The sequence below is a fragment of the Melanostigma gelatinosum genome (genome assembly GCF_949748355.1).
Source record: "Melanostigma gelatinosum genome assembly, chromosome: 2".
In the NCBI taxonomy this organism is placed as follows: domain Eukaryota; kingdom Metazoa; phylum Chordata; class Actinopteri; order Perciformes; family Zoarcidae; genus Melanostigma; species Melanostigma gelatinosum.
This window is the reverse complement of record NC_136635.1, coordinates 21,439,038-21,453,715: the sequence shown is the minus strand read 5'-3', so window position 1 is coordinate 21,453,715 and position 14,678 is coordinate 21,439,038. Positions and strand designations below refer to the sequence as shown.

Here is a 14,678-nt window from a genome sequence, read left to right as displayed (position 1 = left end):
TTCAGTCTGTCACTTCATCCTAGTACAGATAAAGCTCTCTGTCCATTTCTCATTCTATGGCAGTTTTTAATTTGGCCTTTTGAACTGTCCCAGGAGTCCAGTCTGTTCACCCTGGTTCCAGACCTCTTAGTGACCACCAGCACCTTCAAATAGAAGGCTCATCCCTCTTCCATTTTTTAAATTAAAAACACAAACTGCAGTCTGCCTTTGTCTCTCTGGATTCCATGAGACCCCACTGCACAGCAGTGCAAAAAACTAAGTTGACGATAAATTTAATTGTGATTTGTCTACGATTTGCATATGGCTTGGAAGAATGTCCGCATTTGTTATGCTGTCAAGTTTGTGTTTTGCATTTGAATTCTCTTCTGTGACCTCCTGGAGAGAGGGCTAATGGAATCAGCGGTCACGGAGTAGTGAGGACATGGTATCAGTTTCCCCCACCGAGAACAATCAGTGTCAGTGATAGAAGAGAGGTCACTCAATAAACATTTGGTCAGGTGAATTTGGGACGCTCGTATTTCTGTAAGGCAGCTTCATCTGCAAATCATGCATTCCTCTGTGTTTTCTAATTGTAAGAGAAACCATTTGCATGTAGTGGTCTGATGAGGTAGACCCTCCACCCTCCCTTTGTGCAACACTGCAGGTAACCTTACAGGAGCAGGAGGAAGAAACAGCACACCATTGATGATATTGATCAATTTTGATGAAACATGGAAAGTGACTCATCTTTGGCGCCATGCTTTTGCAAGATAAGTGATTCCTGTCACGAAACAATATGGGGCAGCTGTCTCTGCAGGCTGCTTCCGATTGTTTTGTAAAAGTATTCGCATCCTCTGACTATCGAGAAGGAAGACAAACCCACGGCGGTGGCTGTCGGTTAACGGTGTTGATGCCGCTTGTCCTTACACATAAGTGCCTTGTTAGAGTTGCTGTCATGTTATAATGAAGGTCAAAATGATGACGCCTCTTACACACAGTGGCTTTTACACCAGTCAGTCCAATGTTGATTCCACTCAGCGAGACACCGCATCTCATTTCTGCTTGGCCCAGGGTGGGAGATGGTAATACATGCTTGCTTTCCGCTGCCTTAGAGAACTTTCACAATTTGCTAACGATGTCCAGGTTGAGAATAAAACAATATGATGAGTCTGAATAGTCATTTTTTTCCTGATTGCGGTCCTCTCGGATGTGGCGGTGGGCGTGCGATTTTTATTTTTATGGATTCAGCATCATGATGGATTAACTTCAACTTGACACATGTTCAGTTTGATTAATACCCAGACATCTAAAACTCTCCACGAGCACTTACAACTCTCTGTGCCTGCTGTCGGCTGGAGTAAAAAGCCACACATACCAAAATGCCAGAGTCATCTCCCCATATGCAGATGAGCCTTTCGACTGTGAATCATGTTGAAACGTGTCTGTCAATTATCTTTCTGCCATAGTGCATGCGGCTGGTCATTGAAAGGTAAAGTGCTTTCTTTTTTTGCCCGGAGGTTATATGTGGAGAATTGAGGATGTGAGCCATCAGAGCGGGCTGGTTCAGGTCAGCCTCTTGTACCAAAATGAGTGAGCCATCAATGTCATCAATGTCAGAAGCTGCTAAGCAACAACGTAGTTGATTTTTGGAAAGAAGTGAGAGCTCTTCACTGTAAAACATCTTTACCATGCACTATAGATGGAATTTCAGGAACAGACAACATTGCTGAGTTATGGCGACAGCATTATAGCACCTTATTTAACTGCATCAAAAGTGATTTGTACAGCGTGGACAGTTCTGAGAGTAATGAGTCAATGGTAATTACATCATATGAGGTGCACCAAGCTATCAACAAACTGTCTGAAGGCAGAGCAAGTGGCTTAGACCATATTACTGCTGAACACCTTAAATATGCTCGTCCGAGGTTAGCTCCTCTCCTCGCTATTTGTTTTACTGGCTTCATGATTCACGGCTTGTTACCAGACTCAATGCTGTCTGTTCTCTTAGTGCCAGTCATTAAAAACAAAGCTGGTAAAGTATGTAGCCTAGAGAATTACAGGCCCATTGCTTTGGCCAGCGTCCTGTCAAAAGTCCTAGAAAGAATTCTGCTGGACAGAATACAGGACTTCATCACCTCCACAGATCACCAGTTGGGCTTCAAAGCCAAACATGGCACTGACTTGTGTATATATGATATATAAAAAAAACTGTGCCATGGCCATTTGCAATGCGTTCGTTTATTTTGCGCATATTCTTGTCAGTTTGTCCTCCCCTTTGTACCGTCGCGTGACCGTACCGCACATACTTACTGCAATTATAACGAGCAGCCCAGAGCTCAGCGAACTGACGCTCCTGGGATGCGGAGAACGCTCGTTGCCGCGCACACAGAGCGACGGACGCGCACATGAGGAGGGAGAGCGAGCTACGTGTGATAAACTCCTGAAGCGGGAAGCCAAGGTAAAAGCTGAGACGGAGGACCGGAGACTACTCAGAAACTCGGTGCTGCGCTCATCATAAGGAGGGTCCGCGGACTTCCAGAGAGAGGATTTGTTTTTTTTTATCACTATCTGATGTGGGGAATGCATCGCTCCACGACAACACGTGCGTAGATGTGAGTCTGTTCCGGCTATATCTTGTATTTATATGTTAATATACAGATATTGTTTTGCGTTATTGCTTTGCAATATGCAAATGGCTGCAAATTAGAAGTCATAATTCAAATTTAGTTCATTTCAATTATTTCACTGTCAAAGATGGTTGTATCATGAATTACCAAACAACCATGTTTTCTTTTGTCCAACCAGTGCATATTGTCGTTGGAATGTGAGTAACTTGGTTGTCAGGTGTTGCTGTTGGTGGTGCTGTAAATTCACTGATCTGTAGACCCTCATATACACATATCCTAGCATATCTCCATGTCAGTGAGCAACAAAGATAGAGAGAGAGAGAGGGCGAGAGAGAGAGAGAGGGAGAGAAAGAGTGAGAGAGATGTGCTGTATTGCTCACAGAACTATTATCTCAGCCTCTTTATGCAAATCCATGCAGATGAATATGTTGCGCCAACTTCACGCAAAAGGCTCATGTAGATGTGTTTTGCTTTATCTCCCTCCCGCAGCCGGCACCGGCCTCCCATGTAGCTGAGCGTAAAAAACACTTGGTGAGGGTCAGAAAATGAACGCCTCCTGCGATCCTGCGGTCATAGCGTATCAGCAGAGCTCCGGATGCGACCTCGACGGCAGCTGTGATTGGACGTCAGCGGACGGTGGAGCGCCGCGGCTGCCCACCTTCTCCACGGGGGCCAAAGTCCGAGTGATCGTCACCTTCATCCTGTGTGGCGTTTCCACTTTCTGCAATCTGGCTGTGCTGTGGGCGGCCAACGGCCACAAGCGCAAATCCCACGTCCGAGTGCTGATCATCAACCTGACTGCGGCCGACCTCTTGGTCACCTTCATCGTGATGCCCGTGGACGCCGCGTGGAACATCACCGTCCAGTGGATGGCCGGGGACCTGGCCTGCAGGTTCCTGATGTTCCTCAAGCTGCAGGCCATGTACTCCTGTGCCTTTGTCACCGTGGTGATCAGTCTGGACCGACAGTCGGCCATCCTCAACCCTCTGGCCATCAGCATGGCACGGAGAAGGAACCGGGTCATGCTGGTGGTGGCATGGATTATGAGCGCCTTGTTCTCAATCCCTCAGGTAAGGCCAGGGGACACTGGTTGGACAAGACATGGTCGTTCGGTTGAGTTAAAGACGTACGCAACGGATTCGGAGAGCAGTGCTGGGTTATCGGAGATGTTTTGAACTCTCTCTCTCGTTTTCCTCCGAACAGTATCACAGTGAGGTCTTCAGATAGGATCTGCATGCATTATCTCAGTTTCATAAAGCTTTTAACGTGTGGGTGATCCACACATGCTCGAGGAAATAGAAATCGCGACACGCGGTTCATCAAGCTCTCTACATCTCGATCTGTGCATTGCCGTAAAATGTGGCAATTCGTAGAGGCTGTGATGCAGCAAACATGCGTGTTTCAAGGGGCCCAAATGGCCTCGGTGGCGGGGATTAGTGGCTCCATCATATAGTTACACAAGGATGGGAATCCATAATCCTAATGGTACATGCTTTACTGTAAACAGTGAGATATATGACTGGAGTACATGGCAACATTTTGAAATGGTCAGTGTGGCTTCAATCCAAAATTCCTGCAATGTCAACACAGATGCAATTAGATTACAGCTGAAATGATTACAAAGTAATCTGCAAATATTTTGATAATTAATCCATCCTTTTCAAAAAAACGAAATTTCAAGCAAAAATACATAAATATGCTGTTTAATGCAGATTAGTCAACTGAATATATTTTGCTTTTGGACTGTTGGTTGGAGGAAAAAAAGCAATATTATATTAAAATATGTAATTATTTATTTCCATCAAACACTGGCATTTGACCTACATGAATGTAATTCCTATACTGGGCTATTTGGTCAAACCAACATAATGCTTTAATCCTTCCATCCCACCTCTGCCAAACAAACGGAGCAAAGAAAATACTGCATGACAGCTGCTGCCAGCAAAATGCTAACCTTATATTTTTCCATATTTATTTCCTCAGATGTTCATTTACCATAATGTGACCATCACATATCCAGCAAACTTTACTCAGTGCACCACCAGGGGCAGCTTCGTCACTCACTGGCAGGAAACAGCTTACAACATGTTCACCTTTTCCTGCCTCTTCCTGCTGCCGCTCATCATGATGATCATCTGCTACACCCGGATCTTCATCCAGATCTCCAAACGGATGACGACAAGGACCTGTGAGTTCACAGCTAAGTCTCTTCCTGACCCTGGATGGGTCAGAAAAAGACCTACATTTGATGCATTCGTTTTTGTAACCATGTTGCTTGCTCACATGCCATCCGTCCATTAACACCGGACTCTCTCTCCCGCTCTCTTTCCTCCAGTGCTCTCCAACGAGCCACATCTCCGCTGCTCCAAGAACAACGTCCCCAAAGTCAGGATGAGAACTCTGAAAATGAGCATCGGCATAGTGATCTGCTTCATAGTCTGCTGGACTCCGTACTACCTGTTGGGTTTGTGGTACTGGTTCTTTCCGGACGACCTGGAGGGGAAAGTCTCCCATTCCATCACCCACATCCTGTTCATCTTCGGGCTTTTCAACGCCTGCCTGGACCCCATCATCTACGGTCTATTCACCATACGCTTCCACAAGGAAGCGAGGAGCTGCTACCACAAAACCGCGGTGATGTCCGACCGCGAGATGAAATGCACTGCCGCTGCTCTGCACTGCCGCTGCTCTGCCCTCTAAGAGAGGGATGAGGACCGGTGAAAAGGGCCGCAACTGTGGAGGGGCTGAGCCCAGTTCGGCTGATGGCAGGTCTCTCTCCGGTCGAGGGGAAGGAGGACAACCGTACCATTTCAGTGCTGAGAGCACAATAAGAGTAGAAGCAGGAACTTGACACTGCTCATGGAACTGGTTCACCTGTTATTTCAGGGTTGTACATATACGTGTGTATTTCACAATCAAACTTAACGTGCGTGTGTAGAATAAGTCTGAAAACGTTAAAGAAAATCCATCACCTAGATGTGTCTCTCTGTGTGTTGTCTTTGGGGCTGTCCATCTTACTTAAAGGCTTACCTCACATCTTTATGAACCTACTAAACAGAGTTGTTTGATGTTTTGTGTGTGGCTCCTATTTTAAGACGAGTTTGCCGTTTACAATATGCATTTACCAGTGTGGAAAAAGCGTCAGCGTGTCGTGCATGCAGCTACACACACACTGCCGAAGTGTCTGTGAGGACGCTTCAGATGATGGTGGAGGTTGAGAGCTTTCCTTTGTAGCCAACACAAAAGAAGATAACATGTTAATCAGATGCATTATCCAGTATATTCCCTTCGGAAAATCAAAGAAGCAATAGTCCGTCATGTCATGGAAGGAAAAGTGCTTCACATGAAACCATTAAAAGCATAAAGGCAAAAGTAAAGGAGATTTAAAACATACATTGAAACAATAATCGATGTCTCCCTGAGACATTACGCTGCACGCAATCAACCATACACTGCCGCAATTCTGCAATTACTCGCACACAAACCACGTCTGGAAAAGATCTCTGCCGATCTGCGTTTTATAGTGTACGCCTTGCACGAACTCGGTCCCGGAGGAAATGGCGACATTTTGTGCACTTTCTAAGTTTGAATCGATGTCTCCCTGAGACATTGCGCTGCACGCAATCAACCATACACTGCCGCAATTCTGCAATTACTCGCACACAAACCACGTCTGGAAAAGATCTCTGCCGATCTGCGTTTTATAGTGTACGCCTTGCACGAACTCGGTCCCGGAGGAAATGGCGACATTTTGTGCACTTTCTAAATTTGAATCGATGTCTCCCTGAGACATTGCGCTGCACGCAATCAACCATACACTGCCGCAAGCAGAAGAGATGGTTCTCACAGTTTGAAAACCTCTCCTCACGTCGACCTCCACTGTTGGCCTAAAACCAGTCTTTATATTTTGAGTTGATTCTGCTGTAAATATTCAGTATTTTGTCCATTAATTTCGGTGAAGGTGATTCTGTATCATGTAGCTAGTGGTTGCGGTAGTTTTGTATTAACACTTATCGTTGGGTGCTAGCTAAAACCATGATAGCATAGCAGTGCATTGCCGAGCATTTTCTGGCTCCTGCACATTGTATGCTATATGTTTTAATGGGTCGTTTTATGTGTTGGTTAAACATTATTGAAAAAGACGTAGTTGTTAGCGAGTGAATTAGCCAATGCTAGCCCCTGTCGGCTAAGTTAGAGACCGTTTGCCATTGTGTTTCAGTGCGATATCCGTGTCTTAACATAGCTAATGTTACACCCACAGTAAATGTCAGGTTTTTTTTGCAAGAGTGCAAAATGGCTGATATGGTTTATGCTGCAATCCATTGTAGTCTGAAAAAACTGCCTCTGACAAGGAAAAGTGCGATTGAACGGTCACTTAAATCCAAATTCCGAGGTCGAAAAGTTTCCCGACATCTGACGTCACAGCAACATGGCAGCGCTAACAGTGAAATACTTTTTCATCATTTATTATTTTCTGGAGTGTTTGTGTTGTGAAACGTGCTGTAACAACGTTGTTGACCCTGCAAAGTGATGCATATGGAAGTCGACCGTCCATTACAGATCTCAATCGCACAATATATAAAACAGGCAAGCACCCACCCGGAAACAGTCAAACGTGTACGAGCTCATTGCAGAGAATACAATATCAAAAGAAATCACCTTCTTGAGGCAATAAGAGGGTAAAACACAATTGGTCTCACGCTGTTCTGGATTGTATCAGTGATTTAGGAGAAGTAATTTCCCAATTGTCTTGTATCTTGAATTTTCTCTTAGCTAAGAACACAATGTACTGGATGGTTCTTCACATGCAGGTTCATGTAAATCGATGTCCAGGGCACAAACTCCATTACTATGCCTGACAGTGCGACATCACCTGTAACTGCTGGTATTCCTGTATGTTTTGTAAGTTCAATGGGGACTATCAACGCTTGATTTTGTCAACGAACAGCATCCTTCACTCTTCCTCTCATTCATGGGCTGAGACCGACCTGTCAGCTGATGCTGTGGAGACCAAGCATCAGTCATGCAGATAATACTGGCCAGATTATCTGGCCAGTAACATGTAACATGTCACGGTCCAGAAGAATTTAAACTAGGATGAGGGTTTAATTGTTTGTTGTGCCACATGTGGTTTAACAGAAATGGCACACCACCTCCATTCAAACCAGCACTGATTTACGTAATGATGATTTAGGTAGGGCGGTTTTGTTGAAGCAGTGCTTCAAACAAATACATTATCAATGACATTTTGGGGAAAACACTGTTGGTGATGTCAGCGGGGATTTACACAGGAGATAGGTAAAGACAATCATAGTAGGCACAGGAGAGATAAAAGGACAATCATGTCAAAGCAGGCCCTTTGCATGAATGAATGAATACATTGCAGATAAGAGAAGTTTGGTGGAGTAAAGAGAAAACATATTGTTCCAGAATAGAGTAACATAATTATTTGATGCTTTGCTGCCATCTAGTGGCACAACGTTCACATAATGTACAACACCCACAAAGGACTTTGATACATTTATGTCAAAAAGCCCAATTGTTAAACACAATCGTGGCATCCTAACTTGTGATAGTAGGAAAAGAACATGGCTTTGTTCTGTTCAAGAGTCCCAGTCATCCATGACAGTGTGAGCGGGAGCCAGCAGGAACAACTCCAGCACCCGGAAACTGAAGCAGCTAAATTCAATCCAACTAAATTGTGTTATTTGCAGCTGTGCTTTTCCCACTGTGACATGTCGACATGTCTACTGTGAAAACGGTTTTTAGGCAGCATTGAGGCTATTTTAAAATAAAATATTGATATTGAAAAAATATTGATATTGCTCTTTCAAAAGCCGCTTCTTTAACTGCCACAGACAACACGAAACCTCATTACCAGTGTATTAGAAGCATGGTCACCTGTGAAGTTTCCAACACATGGAGAACTCTTATGCATTTTAAACTGTATGCATTTGGCTGTTTTCATTTACAAATGGACAGGTGTTTATTTTCATAGATGTATAGTGTGTGGCTTGTTGTAAGGTACCCTTTGCTCTATACTGTCAATACTTTCAATTCTAAATTTACATCATTTTATATTGAATTGTATTCAGTGGCCGAATGACAACTAAACTAATTATAAGTAAGTTTACTCAAGTGCTAGGTACATGAACGTATTTCCATTTTTTGCTGCTTTATACATCTCTCTTGATTGCACTTCATTTACTTGACAGCTGTACTTTTCAGAGTAGGATTTTACAAATGAAACCTATCAGTATCTAAAATATGATGAAATGTTGTTAATTAAATGATGCAACGGAATATTATTAACAGTAATATTATTCCAATGCATGAGCAACAACAATCACATTTTTTTCCTGCACAATGAGTACGTGATACTTGAAGTACATTTAGAGGATAATAGCAATTTAAAAGTCTTGAGGGTTCTATTCTGATTCGGTGTATCAGGCCTGTGAATGACTGTGAGTGTACCTCGCCTCTCGCCCTTTGTCAGATGGTATTGGCTCCAGCCCCACCCTCAATCAATGATGCGCGGGTTCAGTTCATGGACGGAGAGATTCATTGAATCCGTACTGCAATTAACTTCACAGACCTCCAGAGGGCACGATAGAACAGTCTATAAAATGTAAACGTCACCATCGGTATTTACATTTACGGCACGTGTCTTACCAGATATAGTGATACATGAACAACAATAAAAGGGCGACGCAAATGAGATTCTTCTCCGACCGACACCATGTTCTCTTTTTAAGGCAACAGAGAAAGCACAGGCTTCTGCGCTGCTTCCTCTGCTGCTGTTGGTGCTTCAATATATCAGAGAAAATAGAACATCTTTTTGGACGGAGTAGTCTATTTTATTATGACAGCCGTAGTAGTACTGTACGTATTTCTGAAGTTTCTGAACAAACCTTATTCCCTGTGTGCATTTCGCTGTTGCACATGGTTAATTGGTCTGACTTGTACTACACTTCAGAGGGAGTTGGCTCGGCGGGCTGCCGAGGTGAGAGATAGCGCGGGGAAGATGAAAACAGATGGGATGAACACGCGATGGCTGCCTCTCACTGGGGTAAAGGGTGAAGCAAATCTGTTACAACCCCACAGTTCATCCAAGAAACCCCAAAGTCAGCAGTAACTCAACCATGGAAACAATAGACTGCATTCTGTAAACACCATCTTGAAGGCTGATATTATCTGTTGTCGCTCGCGTTAAAGCAGCAGATGAAGCCCCCCCCCCCCCCCCCCCCTTTCACCCACCCACATACATCACACCCCCACTGGGCTATAGGATCTGAACACCTGTTTCATTGTAGCTAAAATAGGAACAGCTCTTCAGATGTCTCTGTGAGAGACTGTTCGTGTTCCTGTTACTTTACAGTAGTTTACACCATTAGATACAGTGCCTGGAGCCAGTTTTGTTTTATTGGGGTCTGTGAGTCCCAGCCTAGATTTCCATGTTTTTACTAATGTGTGTATACAATAACAAGGTGAAAATGAGCCACTTAAGTTTAAAACAGAATATTGAAAGAACATATCGACACTAATTGTAATCAGAAGTATAGTAGCTTTTAAATGATTACGGCCAGATGGAAAAAAGTGAATTTGTAAAATTTGGCATTAAGCTCATTTGTTTGTCTCAATGAAAAACTTTGGATGAGATACGTTGTTTATAGCAGCCGTAGAGCGTGTTGATCCTCGTGATGTCCCAGCAGGACATGCCCTGCCTCTGGCCGGTCCGGACGATGGGGGGTGATGGAGTCCTTCCTGTACTGGATGGAGAAGGCTGTTCTTCCACAGTGCATGATGGAGGAGTAGTGGTAGGAAGTGTTCAGGTTGTTGTTGGCCTGCTTGTGGAAGTTGTAAGCCATCTGCGGGTTGATGTTCTCCCAGTTGGTCCTGGCGTGGTAGTCGCGGTCGCTCCTGGTCTGTTCGAGCTGCGCCCGAAGCGTGGTTGATCATCATGCTGGATGATGCCATGGTAGAGGCAGCCCTGTCTGTTCAGAGAGAGCACCAGTCTGCCTCCCATCAGTTCTTGATGCTGATGTAGTCGTAGTTGTTCTGACGGCAGACGAAGCGGAGGCAGGTCCTGCTGCGGAAGGCCTTCATGGCGGAGTCCACCTTCTGCCTCCCCCAGCTGGTGAACTCACTGCTCACGGTGAAGGGGATCGTCACCAAGCCGTTGGGAGGCTTTCCTCCACAGGAAGTGCTGGGACCAGCACATCATGGTGTTTCTGGTTCTGGGAGCCAGCAGGTCTCCTTCTGGCAGGATGTCATCTGTGCCGTTGTTCGAGGTCTGAATTTTGGTGGTGATGTCGACGGTGTCTGGGGCTTCTTCTTCTCCTGCTTCCTCCTGGAGAAGCAGCCAGTCATTCCTGGACTGGAATGATGTTCAACTTAATATTCATGGCTGTGAATATTACTGTATACATGGTCTGAATATGATGAATACAAAAAAAACGTATTAGTAACTATTCAGCAACGACCATCGTCGGATCACAGTTTTTATGTATTCAGTAATTTGGCAAATGACCAATTGTCTGCAAAACCAATACATTCACATCAACCGCAGCTGTACTTTGTGTTTAGTGCTCGTTAGCAAATGATAGCATGCTAATTCACCCAACTAAGATGCTGAACATGGTAAACATTATACCTGTTTAAACATTGTTTGCATGCTCATTTTCTCTTTTTCTGTGCATTTTATCTGTAATTTATCAAAAGCTGCTGTACGTTATGGAATCAATGCTGAATATTTTCCTTTCTTTCACAATATCCTTTCAAATGTTGAGACAACAGAACATAAGACTCCCATGCCTACATTATCTGTAATAAAGGGAATGCAAAATAACTGCTGACTCGTTATTATTCACCACTTCTGTTCCTGCAAGTCATTTACGTATGCACACATTAGCACAAACATGCAGTCACCGAGCAACCGGATTGATTGCTCAATGATGTTGAATATTTGTGCAACATGTGATCACTAAGGCGATGACAGTAAATCCTGAGGTGAACGTGCATCTAACAAGTTGTCAATTACCAAAAGCCCAAAAATTCACCGTCATGGTGGCACTTGGACAAAAGTCAGAGGATCTCAGAGGATTTATGCTCTGGAGACCATCATTGTCCGTCCAGGTTTTCATACCAAACCACAGAGTAATTGTTGAGACATTTCAGTCTGGACCAAAGCTGGGGACCAACCAACCATGAGATCTCTCAAGCCATGCCGATCACAAACACATTTTAAGGTTTAAATCCTTGGATCACTGATTGTGCCTTTAATTTGTACCCATCACTTATCTATTTACAACTGAAACAATTAGTCACTTGTTCATTCGTGAACTTAATTAGCTAAAATTAGCGAAATCTTGTCAAACGTGTCAAACATTCTGTGTTTTCAGCTTCTTTAATTGGACAAAACAACCAATTAAAATCACCACCTTGGGCGTTGGGAAGTTGAGATTGTTTTCAGTCTTCTCTGATGTTTGATTGAGAAATTAATTGGCAGATTAAGAGATAAAAATAATTGTGACTTTAAATAGGTTTTTTTTTACATGTTACGTTAACATCGGGCCCTGTTTCTGTGTTGAGCTGAGGTTTGAACCAAAATACTAGGCTAGCGTGTAATGTGTGATCTTGTAATAATTTGTGTGCACTCTATTTAAAACCAACGCTTTTGGCCACAGATCTTGTGGGAGTTGTTTTACAGCCCACTGCTTTCATAGAAAATCATTTAGCTGTTTAAAACAGCTCAGAAGCTATATACAGACTCTGTCATAACCCATGCAAGTCATTTTAATGATGCTTTTCATTATTGAAATGGCGTGTGAGGTCAAGAGCAGCATCACCAAGTCACTTCATCACCAACATGACCGGCAGCCAACAGTCAGAAGGTCACAGTCAGAGACTTCAACATGTGTTTTTTGTGTCACGACAGTTGAAGACGTTCCTAGAGCCCTTGTTACAGTCACAGAAAAGACATATAATATATGTGTATATACATATATCGAACAAAACCTACAAAAGGTTTCGCATTAAATATAAACATCATGTGCCTTTGTGTTCTGGTAATTTATTTGTTTGTTACAGGATAAACGCATGAATGCATTCCTCTCTCTGTGGACCTTGTGATTAAGAGGCATCCTAAAATAATGTCTTCAGTTGGCTTGCACTGCATCAGCAGGCACTGTGGCTGATCTTAAATCACCCCGGGTACTCTGAGTGACTCCATGAGAAATGGACGCTCCCCCTGCTGAGTCCACAGTTTGCCTGATAGATTGTGCTGCTGCAGATGCTATTGAATTGGTCCTGATAGAGCATCGGAATGGTCCGAGGAATATCGTAAGCCAAAAAGTTGTGGGGTGAGTGGTAAGTGACCTTGGCACTGAGCGCTCTCTTATTTCACGGTTATGACAGAGGATTTTTACCCCGTGTATTTGTTTTCTTACTGCTGTCTCTGTGGCGCTCTGTCCTATCACTCTGCCGTCATTTTCATTTCTTCTGCATGACAAACTTCAGGGTGGATGAAGTCCATCATTCTGATCCCTGTTACAAACCAGACCAACCCGTGGATATGTTTGTTCAAAAAATACAGATTGGTGCTCAAAGTGAATATTTATGTGACTCAAGGTAAAACGAGATCAATAAATTAAAACACATTGAATTGGTCAAATAAAGCTGAAGACGATAGAACAGCTGATAATGGGGGTCTAACTGAAGTATATTGTACAAATACGCACTTTAAGAAGCTACAAACCACCTTCTTATCATTTAATCCCGATAAGGAAGAGATTCATACCACCGCAAGTGTCAAATAGAGGCATAATGCTGTGGATTATAATGGTCCCTGAGCATTTGTCCACAATGATGTTTCACCTTGAGTGTTCTCATGTAGAACAGCTGTAGCAGTACAATACATTGGCCTGCTGGTGTGTGTAATAGGGCTCTGGTGTTGAATTTGTAACCGCCCTGAAGCCAGCTGAGTACACTCCAGCCATGCATGAAGATAGGAAGATAGATCACCTCAACTACAACTACCGTAACATGACCAATTTGTCATTCACGAGAATCTGGATTAAAGCAGGACATCGTCTCTACTCTTCTTGGATACCCGGTCGGCAACGAGAAGAAGCCGAGTGTGTGTGTGTCTCCTTCAAATGTGTGTGCGCATATGTGTTGGGTTAAAGAGAGAGAGGTGAGTGTGCTCTGTGGACTCTGTCCCAGGGCTAGTTGGAGCGCTACATAGGGGGAGAACCCCGATTATTGACTGAGGGGTAACTGCTCATGCTCTTTTTGCAAGTGTCATGAAGAGTCAAGCATCAAGTGAGCCTGTGGTCACTGCTGCTCAGTGCCACCCTGTAGTAACCTTGAAGGAAAAGACCCCTAAAACAAAACAAAACCCCAACCCTTCCACAGAAGTGGTGTCCTCTTTTCTACCTGCTGCAGCGAGTTCAGTCGCACCTGGATGGAACCGGTGGCTCTGTGAGAATCATTTTCTTTGATTTCTCCAGTGCATTCAACACCATCCAACCACTGCTGAGTGAGAAGGGTAGACACTTCCACCGTCTCCTGGATCACCGACTACCTCACGGGGCAGACCACAGTTTGTCCGACTGGGCCGTGTGCTGTCTGATGGGGTGGTCAGTGATACTGGAGCCCCACAGGGAACTGTTCTGTCTCCCTTCCTTTTCACCTTGTACACCACTGACTTACAACTCTGTGTCATGCCATCTGCAGAAGTTCTCTGATGACTCTGCAGCGGTCGGGTGTATAAGGGACGGACGGGAGGAGGAGTACAGGGCAGTAGTGGATGACTTTGTGGAGTGGGCCGGTATAAATCACCTGCGTCTGAACGTGGCCAAGACCAGAGAGATGGTGGTCGACTTCAGGAGGAAGACGACGGCTCCACAACCGCTGAGAGGTCTGGGAGAGGATGTGGACATGGTGGAGGAGTACAAGTACCTGGTGTCTCCATCGACAGCAGACTGAACTGGAAGACCAACATCAACGCCGTGTACAAGAAGGGGAGGAGTCAACTCTTTTTCTTGAGGAAACTTCGATCCTTCAACGTGT

At 44.2% G+C, this 14,678-nt stretch overlaps 1 protein-coding gene and 1 pseudogene across 2 annotated transcripts; one reads left to right on the top strand and one right to left on the bottom strand.

The window, feature by feature from the left end:
• Positions 1 to 3,142: 3,142 nt before the first annotated feature.
• On the top strand, positions 3,143 to 5,457 carry LOC306793835 (gonadotropin-releasing hormone II receptor-like; the record flags this gene model as incomplete). Its single annotated transcript, XM_079291621.1, has 4 exons — positions 3,143 to 3,676; positions 4,590 to 4,794; positions 4,942 to 5,245; positions 5,280 to 5,457. Exons 1-4 carry the CDS (start codon positions 3,152 to 3,154, stop codon positions 5,455 to 5,457), a joined length of 1,212 nt encoding a protein of 403 aa, XP_079147747.1. The 5' UTR covers positions 3,143 to 3,151.
• A 4,785-nt stretch (positions 5,458 to 10,242) lies between these two features.
• On the bottom strand, positions 10,243 to 11,671 carry LOC306793827 (high choriolytic enzyme 1-like; annotated as a pseudogene). The gene is made up of 2 exons: positions 11,666 to 11,671; positions 10,243 to 10,983 (listed from the first exon to the last, which is right to left on the bottom strand). The product of its transcript is annotated as a high choriolytic enzyme 1-like (transcript).
• Positions 11,672 to 14,678: the final 3,007 nt, after the last annotated feature.